Genomic DNA, 10,571 nt, shown 5'->3' on the forward strand with positions numbered 1-10,571 from the left:
TGCAGAGTGGTTATGTTTTAAGGTAGTGGGGGAAAGACAAGATGTCCTTGACCATAATTATTTTTGCTGATAGACCTCTAGGATTTCACCTAATTTGTCCTCCTTTGAATAAGCTATTAGGAGCGACTGTCGTTGTTGTTCCCATGTGGTTTTACACTTCTGTTTTACGGAGGTTTGAAAGTGCCACTTGGCACGAACATGGGCACGAACGATGAAAACTCAGGAACTGAAGCCCCCGCCCCCAGCTTCTGTAACTCTTATGAGAATAATTCGTCAGGACTCTGGCTGTTCTCTCACCTTTTGGGAGCCGCTCAGACTCTCTTCTCAAATATCCCAGTTGGGTGACCCTGAAGATGGTGGGATTTGATGGAGGGCTCTAAGCAGGAGAGCTGTCATCTTCAGAGGCTCATGTGTCAAGCATGGAACTTGGATTGAACTGCAAGTCTGCGTTGGGAAATTGGAGAGGAAGGGGGCTTTTATGAAAATTTGAGTGAGGCCGAGGTGGGAGATGGAGGGGAAGGACATAGAGTCTAGAGTTCATTGAAAGTGGAATGTACAAGACATGAAACGTTGGCCATTGGTGATGAGCTGGACAGAGTCTGGGAGGATTCCTGTTCCATGCATGGGTGAGCGGTGGAGGGGGCCGCCACAGACCCACAGTGTGGCACACTGGGAACCCAGGTTCCTGTCCTTGATCTCATTCACCGGCTCTGTGACTGTAGGGGCAGCACTTAACCATTCCCTCATCTGTCAGAGGAGGCAGAACACTGGCCTCTGGCCTGCCCACATCTCAAGGTTATGTTGGAGCAAATGAGGGCTGTGAAGACGTGTCTGCATGGGTAGGATTGTCCTCTGTGGGTAGGATTGTCCTCTGTGCCCCACAATTATGAAATGTCAGAGAAAGTTGTTTGGGAAACATGTAGGCTTGTCATTTAAAATCTGGTGACAAGCCTTTTAAGAAATGACTTAGGCCATTAGTGAGAAGGCAAAGTAGTAAAGCTTGTGCATTCAAGTTTTAAGAGCCTAATTAACCTCTGGTACTAAATGGAGGTCTTATATTAGGCAGGCATTTTTTAAAATTAATTAATTTTAAGTCTTTACTTAAATTGTAGTTATAGAGATGCATTTTTAGCTGTAAATGAGACAAGGTTTCCTGTAATCTTAAAAAATAAAAATAGGGGAGCCTGGGTGGCGCAGTTGGTTAAGTGTCTGACTCTTGGTTTTGGCTCAGGTCCTGATCTCAGGATCGTGAGATTGAGCCCAGTGGTGGGATCTGCACTCGGCGTGGAGTCTGCTTGGAATTCTCTCTCCCTCTGCCCCTCCCACTTGTGCGCTCTCTCGCTCTCTCAAATAAATCTTAAAAAAATAATAGCTTTAAAGAAGTAAAAAATTGGGTTCTCTGTGTATACCAGTCAGACACACATTTTACATGTTCTTTACTCTTTTTCTTTTTTTGGAAGATTTCAGGTTATTGAGTTTGGTTCAAATTAAGTCTGGTTGTTTGCTGTCCCTGTGTGTGCGATTCCATTTGTTGAATTTCATGTCAGCCACAATCTATGTATTTATTAATATTTGAGCTCCAATGAGATTATTTTGTACCTGAAAATCTAAATGCCGTTTGTCCTCTCCCTTACTAAACGGTCTGTAATTTGTCCCTGGAATATTTTTGTTTCTCAATTTGGGTTAAAATTTGAAGGTACATGTCCAAAAATGGAGTTTGATGCTTCTTGTTACTTAACCCTGACTTCTGTGCTTGTTTTCAGATCTTTCCTTGACATTATAAAAAACAGATTAATGTATTCTAGTACCAAAGTTCTCAATATCTTTTTAATTTTTAAAATGTTCAGTTGTCACCAAATACACACAAACTTTGTCATCGTAACCACTTTAAAGTGTATAGTTCAATAGTGTTATGTAGTTCACATTGTTGTGAATCTTCTAGAACTCTTAAAACTTTAGAAATCTTAAATCTTAAATCTTTAGAACTGAAACTCCGTGCCCATTAAACAACTCCCCCAGGGCGCCTGGGTGGCTCATTTAGTTGAGTGACACTTGGTTTTGGCTCAGGTCATGATCTCATGGGTCATGGGATCAAGGCCCATGTCAGGCTCTGCGTTCAGCTGGGAGTCTGCTTGAAGAGTCTCTTCTTCTGTCCTTCCCCCCCCCCACTCATGTGTGCACCCTCTGGTGTGTGTGAGCTCTCTCTCTCTCAAAAAATAAATCTTAAAAAAAAAAAAAGGAAAAATAACTCCCCCATCCCACTCATGCCAGCCCATGGCAACTGCCATTCCACTTTCTGTTTCTATGAATTTGACTACTCTAGGTACATGACTTCAGTGGAATCATACAGTATTTGTCTTTTGGGACTGGTTTATTTCACTTACCATAATGTCCTTAAGGTTCATCTATGCTGTGTGTGTGTCAGAATTTCCTTCCTTTTTAAGGCTGAATAATATTCCACTGTATGGGTACACTACATTTAATTACCCATTCTTCCTGTGATGGATACCTGGGTTGCCAACACCTTTTAGCTATTGTGTAATGTTTTTTATACACCCTGGAGAATATAAAGCTTGAAAAACCATTCTTCACTCAGTAGGAACATGGCAAAGAAAATAAAGTGCTTGGATTTACGGAAAACCTTGAACAGATTCAAGACCTGTTGTAAATATGCTCTCTTTGCTTAGAGTATTTAATATGGTCTAAACTGGAGGGATCTTCTTTTTTCTTAGATTATGTATTTTATATGTTGGAAGTCTCTACCACAAAGTGGAAAGGACCCCAACAGGAGTACCTGCATTCTTAGAGTCACGTCGGAATATAACCATATACCACTAAATGCTCCATCTTTTAAAATCGGATGCAACTATTTTATACTTAAGTGATCTCTCTGCACCTGGCAAGAAGGGTTCTGAACATTGTGGAGACAGAGGAATTCAACTCTTCATCTGGCTTAAAGATATGCAAGTGCTCTTAGAGGGTGAAGAACTGTCACGTCGTTAAGGACAGACACCTGCCATGCTGCTCCTAACTTAACCTTAACGGTGAAAATTTTGAGCAGTTGAAATGCAGGTCATTTTGAATGTGTGTCTTCATTTCACGCATTATGTGGTGTGTGCAATGCAAAGTAAAAAAAAAAAAAAATCCTGGCTCGGTATCTTCCTTTGAACTATACAGCAAAGCGCTCTCTTATCTGGAGACTCTTCCAGCACCTTAGGCCATTCCTCCAACACAGCAGTCTCGGAAGGAGAAGGCTTCAGCCTTTTATTTCCAGGAGATTTGGAGCCACCTCCAGTGGCGCTGCCTGGGGTGCATGGGAAGGTTGAGAAGCCACAGTCTCGAGGAGCACGTGGGAGCTTAGGATCTGGGTTTGGTGTTAGTGGAGGTGAGAAGACCGTGTCTGCCTCGTTCGGTGTGGGCGTCATTGTTAGAGGCTGAGAGACTGAATAAGACCAAAGATCCTTAAAAGCATAAATGAGGTACACCAACCTGGGTTTGAGAACACAAAGGCATGTGCTGTACGTTTCCAGAAGTTTTCCATCAAAATGGGAAAAATCAGGCTTTCTTGCATAAAGTGGTGAAAGTCTATTTTTAGTAATATTTATACAGACCTTATAATTTCTCGACAACGTATAGTAAGGGACCCCCATGGTCTTCATGGCAGTTAGCTAGATTGAAAGATGAGAAATGGATTTTTAACATCTTGTTGGGGAAGTCAGACATGAAGATCAATATTGTTTTAGGAAAAGCATACAACCACCGGAGCCATAGCGGTCATTTGGCAAGAATAACGTTTTATAACTAAACCAACTTTGGATTTTCGTCTTTCACCTCAAATGATGTGCCTTTGGAGGCTCTTTGTGAAAGTGTTCTGTTTCGCGGTGTTGCGTGGTTCTGTCCTCTTGAAGTCGTCAGGATGGTAACTCAACAATGGAGCGATCTGTAGATGTGTTGGAGTGATTTCCTGAGCCAGAGACTCTGGGGTCTCAGCTCACAGGCCAGCTCTGACTGTGTGGCAGTGATGGGCTCAGTGGGGAGAGGTCTCGTGATGCATTAGTGGGTCCATCAGGCATGACGGCCAGTTCCGCAGTCTGCCTCTGTGCTGAACGTCTGCTGTTCAGAGTGTCTGGCCCCCTTCTCCTCTAGAATCACTGTGGGGTGGGGACTAGGGACGGCACGTGTGTGATGTTGGGAACTGCCATAGCCACCAACCACGTTGTTGTTCTGATACACTCTACAGCTGTTTCATTGGGCAAAGCACAGTGGGAATAACTTAAAACCAGGCACAAGACCATCTTGGATGTCCCAGCTTCAACTTTGCTAACAAGCTTTTAACGCCCTTGGATTTCCTACCCCCATATAAAAACCGTGTCCTGCGCACTTCCAGGATGAGTGATCCCTTAAGCCATGCTGTATGACCAGTGGCATTGCCCAACCAGGAGGGGGTAGCATGAGGTTTTGACCAAAATAATCACTTTCCAAGTAAAGCTTTTGTGGAAAGGTTATGATACTCTTTATGAGTAAGTCAATACGTTTTAAAACAAAGGCTCATCTCCCAAATTTTAGAACAACCATACAAACCTGTTATGTGCAAAATTTTCAAGACATGGGCTGGACATACCGTTTTTCAATTTTTTTTTGTTTGTTTGTTTTTAAGTAAGTGCCATGCCCAATGTGGGGTTTAAACTCACAGCCCTGAGATAAAGACTTGCATTCTCTATTGACTGAGCCAGCCAGGTGCCCCAGGGCATATCATTTTTTAAAAAGTGTTAATAATGGGTTAATATCCTAATATTAAGGAAAATTAATTCTCAATACCGTGTGGCTCTTACACTTTATTGGTAACTGAGAAAGAGGACCGCAGTGTGCCTACCTAGCTGTTTTAAGAGGGAAGGCATTAAAGTGTCTTGATTTCTGCCAAAGTAGAAAAAAGTAAGAACATATTTCAACAGAAAAATGAACAGTTTTGATATTTTCAGAATAAAAATAATAATTGGGGCAGCCGGCTAGCTCAGTTGGAAGAGCATGCAATTCTTGATCTCAGGGTCATGAGTTCGAGCCTCACGTGGGGTGTAGAAATTACTTAAAAATAAACAAACTTTAGGGGCGCCTCGGTGGCTCAGTCAGTTAAGTGTCTGCCTTCAGCTAAGATCATGATCCCGAGGTCCTGAGATTGAGCCCCGCATCTGGCTCCCTGCTCCGTGGGGAGTCTGCTTCTCCCTCCGCCCCTACCCCTGCTTGTGCGTGTGTGCTCGCTCGCTCTCTCTAGCTTGCTCTCTCTCAAATAAAGTTTAAAAAAAAAATTAAAAAAAACCCTTAAAAAAAACCATACAGCTACCAAGGGGTAGAAACAGGTCTGACATTTTAGACAAAGTAGTGGACCCAGAGCCTCAAGCACGGCCTGCTTCACCTCTGCAGACAGTTGGCATGACAGACGCACCAGCGCCTGTGGTCAAAGCACTGACGGAGGACGTATGCGCGCTCCAGGGAGTCAGGTGGTTCTCTGTTGCCCTTTAGAAGTAGGACACTTTCCTTCCCCAGAGGGAAAAGCACTTTCCATCTTTCTTTATGGCCAGATCTTTCCCACGGTGCCCTGGCTGGAGAAAAATGGACTTGCTGGAGAGTTGCGGTTTCCAAGGACCTGAACATTTACCCATTAATGAGCTCTATCTTTTCCTTTTTTAAATGGAGATGACCTTATCATAACAGAAAATTAACCACTTTACGCAATTCAGTGTATTTAGTACATTCACAATGTTGTACAGTCCACACCCCTGTCTGCTTCCAAAGTATTTTCATCACCTCAAATGGAAACCCTATGTCCACTAAGCAGTCACCCCCCATTCCTGCCTCCTCCCCCCACCCATAGTAACTACTACTAGTCAGTCTGTCTTTATGGATTTATCTTTTCTGGATGCGTGAACATTGGTGTCTGGCTTCCTTACCTTGGTGTAATGTTTTTAGGGTTCATCCCCACAGTAGCACACATCAGTACTTTATTACTTGGTGGGGCTGAATAATAGTCCATTGTATGGGCATACCACATCTTGTTTACCGGCCCACCGGGTAATTGATGTTGGGGTTGTTTGACCTGCAGGCTAGTGTGAATAATGCTGCTATTATTTGTTGAAGTACTTGCTTTTAATCCTTCTAGTTATATATCTAGGACTGGAATCATTGATCATATGGTAATAACTCTTTTATGTTTTTAACCTTTTGGGTTCAAAATATTTCTAAAATGTATTGTAAGCCTCCTAACGTTTGACGACCCGTTCCATGGAGCAGGTGACACTTTGCTGGGCGTTCCTGGCAGTCACTATGAATATAAGTGCCGCAATGTGGTACAGACGCTCTCGGGATGTCTGGACTCTCTGCCTAGCTTGCTTGCTTCTCCTTTCCCCGGGCTGCGTCGCTGTGCCTTGCCAAGGAATGTAAGAAGAGAGGCCTCTGCAGTTGAGTTGCTCGGGTTCAGATCTCACCTCTACCACTTTGTGCCTACGTGGGTGAATAGGACATCGTCGCTATGCCTGTTTCCTCCTCTGAAAAATCGGGGTAGTAAAATTGAGAAGCTCCGTAGGTTATTGTGAGTGTGAAGGGGTCATGCCCTCTGTGTGGGTCAGCTCGAGAGGTCAGAACAAAATGTCATTGACTGGGTGGCTTAAACAGTGATTTTCTCATAGTTCTGGAGGCGAGAGGTCCAAGGTCAAGGTGTTGGCAGGATTGGCTTCTCCTGAGGGCTCCTTCCTTGCCTTGCAAATGGCCGCCATCTTCCTGTGTCCTCAGACAGTCTTTATCCGTGCACACACCCGTCTGGGGTTTCTTTGAGCGTCCACCTTTCCTCCTAAAAGGACAGCAGTCAGATTGATTTAGGGCCCACCCGAACAGCCTCGTTTTAATGTAATCATCTCCTTAGAGGACTTAGCTCCAAATACCGTCCCATTCCAAGGTATTGGGGGTTAAGGCTTCAACATAGGAATTTTGGAGGGCCGAGTGCAGCCCAGAACTCTCCATGAAGCCCTTGGCACAGGGCATGTGTACCATCGAAGGTGGTGGTGGTTACGGCAGCCTGCCTCCACCCCTCCGCTCTGCCCTTCCGTTGTGTCTGAGCCTGGAAACTTGGTAGCCAAACTGCGTTAGCGTTTCTTGCAGAAGTCCGAGTGAACGGTTTGGTCCATACGGACGAGGCAGCAGGCCTTACAGGTTAATAGCTGTAGTCTCTGCTTTGCTGCTCTGAAGAGTTTGCTGAATTCCTGGCCCGGATTTTGTTCCAGAAGTTTGGTAAGATTGTCAGGCATCTCCGTTCCAGATCACTTAGTATTTTCAAAATGGTCTTGTTTCTGTTTTTTAAAACATAAAATCAACTGTACATGACATAAAATTTACCATTTTCCTGTTTTTAAGTGTACTGTCCAGCGCATTAAAGTACATTTGCAATCTTGTGTGACTATAACCACGCTCTACCTCTAGAATCTTCTTCCTATCCAAACAAACTCCATACCCATTATACAGTCATTCTCGATCCCTTTCCCCCACCCCTTGCTTGGTGTCGCTCTAGTTCTTTCTTTAATCCCGCTGTTTCCTGAGAGCCACCTGATGAGGCCGGAGACGGGGAGTTGGACAGTCGTTTGTACCTGGGACAGGATGAGGTCACCGGGAATAGGGATTTGGGCCTGGGCTGCTTCCCCATCTTGCTGTGGTTTACCTGTCACTGCGAGTCTCCTCTGAAATGGCTCCATTCGTGTGTACAGAATGGCAAGATTTGGTACCAAAAAGGTGTAGGAACGCTGTATGCAGAGGGGAGCCTTCCTCTTCGTGCACGATGGGGGGATTCTGTCACAGCTTGAGACAGGCGGGGCTGTGGGGGCGTGTGGCAGCCCCTCCCCGGCCAAGAGGGGAGAGCACGGAGCTGTATCCAGCCTCTTCTGTCTCTGCCCCGGCGTAAGTGCAGGCGACCGCCCTCCTCCTACACCCCGCTGCCCGCCAGTGCCATGTGTAACCGGCGTCCTTCTGTGTCCCCGCCCCATGTGCTTGCAGACCTACATTGGCTCCATCATCGCCTCGGTGAACCCCTACAAGACCATCGCCGGCCTGTACGAGCACGCGGCCATGGAGCGCTACAGCAAGTGCCACCTGGGGGAGCTCCCACCCCACGTCTTCGCCGTGGCCAACGAGTGCTACCGGTGCCTGTGGAAGCGCCACGACAACCAGTGTGTCCTCATCAGGTAACCGGGCAGCCGTGAGGCTGGGAAGGGAGCCGCTCGGGCAGCTGGTGCCGGGAGCCCACCCCGCTGGCGGCTCTGCCTTCCCAGCCAGCCCCCGCCCCGGGACGCAAAACCTGCTTAGCAGGTTAAGGAGGGGGCGCCTGGGTGGCTCAGGCAGTTAAGCATCTGACTCTTGATTTTGTCTCAGGTCATGATCTCTGGGTTGTGAGATCGAGCCCCGCATCAGGCTCTGTGCTCAGCTTGGAGTCAGCTTGAGATTCTTCCCTCCTCTCTGCTCTTCCCCCAGCTCATGCTCTCTCCCTCTCTCAAAAAAAAAAAAAAAAAATTCTTTTATGAACTAATTCAAATTGGTCTCTAGTGCTATCCAATTGGATCTTCTTATTAATTCTTTATACCAGAGTCGTGTTCTAATGATGTTCAAAACACCCGTGGATAGTACCCAGAGCAGATGTGCTGAGCCTCACTTTCCGTGACGTTTCCGTGGAATACCCAGGCACTGCCCTCGTTCCTGCTCCCAGGCCTGCACTCACGGGGCACGGCTGTCACTGAAAGCCTGTAGGCTACCACAACGGCTGGGGGAAAAGATTCTGACTTCTGTTGTAGGTGACTTTCTAGTCCCAACTTGTGGCAAAATAATTACATTATTTCAAGAGAAAAGGACAAGGCATTTTGGATGTAGGTGAGGTGAGAAATAGGACCCTCTCTTCCCCCGCCGGATTTCTGATTCAGTGCAAGTTCAGACAGATGGAGAGCCATATGTTAGCTTTAGACTTCAAGCCAATCGGGCTTGCTAGCATCGAAGCCCCAGATGAGACTCAAGACCTGATCCGGGTGCAGGCAGGTAAGTGGTGGCCACGATCACTGTGAGAAACCAGTTCCCAGCCGGTGAAGAGTGGGCCAGCCCTTCCCCCAGTTCACCTGTCAGGGAAGCCACCTCAGCTCCTGTGGGGAAGACGGGGGCATGTATAGGGACGGGCAGGTAGGCCCAGATGTCCCTCACTGAAACCCAGGGGAAGGGAAGCAGCCCCCCAGCTGAGGACATTTGGGAGAGGGACGGTCCCACGTGGCACCTGTTCGAAGATGAGTAGGCGCTAATGGTTTCTGAGGGGTTGCTGTGTTTTGGACGCTGTGCCAGGAACTTCTCAGGCGTCAGCTCGTTCAGGCATCAACCTTCCAACAGCTCTTTGGTGTATGTGGCCGCTTGATGGTATCCGTAGGCGCCACACACAGAAAACTGCTTTAGGGGTTATGATCTTCTGACGGATGGGTGTTGCCCTTTACGCCAGTGCATGGGTCCTTGCTTTTACAACAAATCAGAATTATAGGACTAGGATAGCAGAACTTTGCCTTTCTCATTCTCCCTCTCTCTCTCTGCAAGCATCTGAGCAGATAGACCCTTTTTTCCTAATCACTTTTATGGTGCTGACATCCTGGGCTGTGGAAATAACTTGGAGAGAAGGGCTCTCCGTTTATTTAGTTAACTAAATGAGTCAGGATGACTTGCAGTTCACCAAAATGAAGCTATTTAACATATTTAAAAGTGGGGGGGGCAGCTTTGAAGGGTCCCATTTCCAGTAAAGAAACTTGCCTTATGTCTGGAAGCGCTCTTTGTAGGGAACTTCACCAAAGCTCAGACCTTAGAATAGAAGGTCCCTATTTCCTCATACAGAATATGATTTAATAAGATCAACAGAAAGAAAGAAAATGTAATCTATTTTAAGGAGATCAAATTGTATTCCACACGTAGGTGCCTAAATATTTGCCATTGATGATTGCTTGTGTTTCTTACTTACAGTCGATGGGAAAAAGGAGAGGATGACGAATCCATCACTTGCTAGACAGGGTAGCTTAGGAAGAGGGAGGAAAATCAAATGAGGTCATTGTGCCTATGTGTGTGTGTGTGTGTGTGTAATAAAATGGAAAGGGGTTGGCATTTTCATGCCAAAGACTGCAGTATTTAAAAATAAGGTGGGAGGTGGAGGGGGAGTGGATCCCAAACAGAAAGCTCCCATTGTGAGCCGCCCATGTGAACAGAGTAACTGTATTTATCTAAATTAACTCAGGAAACAGAGTCTCTAAGAACAGTGTTCTCATTAAAATGTGTCTTGTTTAATAGATCTCTCTGGCAGTTTTTTGTTTTGTTTTTTTTTTTAGTGGGAGCTGGGGCTGTGGGAATTTAGAGAAGGGTGAGTCTAAAAATAAACCTTGTAGGTTACCCTAGCCCTATGTAGATTTCCTCGGGCATGATCTGCCCCCTGGTGGATACAATGGGTTTTACTACTTTGAAAACATTTTCTCATGCAAATACCTTTAAAAACAGAAAATTCCTGTTTGGAATTAGAGAGGAAT

At 45.8% G+C, this 10,571-nt stretch overlaps 1 protein-coding gene across 1 annotated transcript in view; it reads left to right on the plus strand.

Moving 5' to 3' along the window:
- The window catches only part of MYO10 (myosin X), a 206,438-nt gene that overhangs the window by 95,005 nt on the left and 100,862 nt on the right, over window positions 1–10,571 (plus strand). The window contains exon 4 of the mRNA XM_040630534.1: window positions 8,035–8,222. Coding sequence (XP_040486468.1) covers window positions 8,035–8,222 — 188 coding nt within the window. The remainder of the gene's footprint in view (window positions 1–8,034; window positions 8,223–10,571) is intronic.

This window comes from Ursus maritimus, unplaced genomic scaffold (assembly GCF_017311325.1).
Source record: "Ursus maritimus isolate PB19 unplaced genomic scaffold, ASM1731132v1 scaffold_15, whole genome shotgun sequence".
Taxonomy (NCBI): Eukaryota; Metazoa; Chordata; class Mammalia; order Carnivora; family Ursidae; genus Ursus; species Ursus maritimus.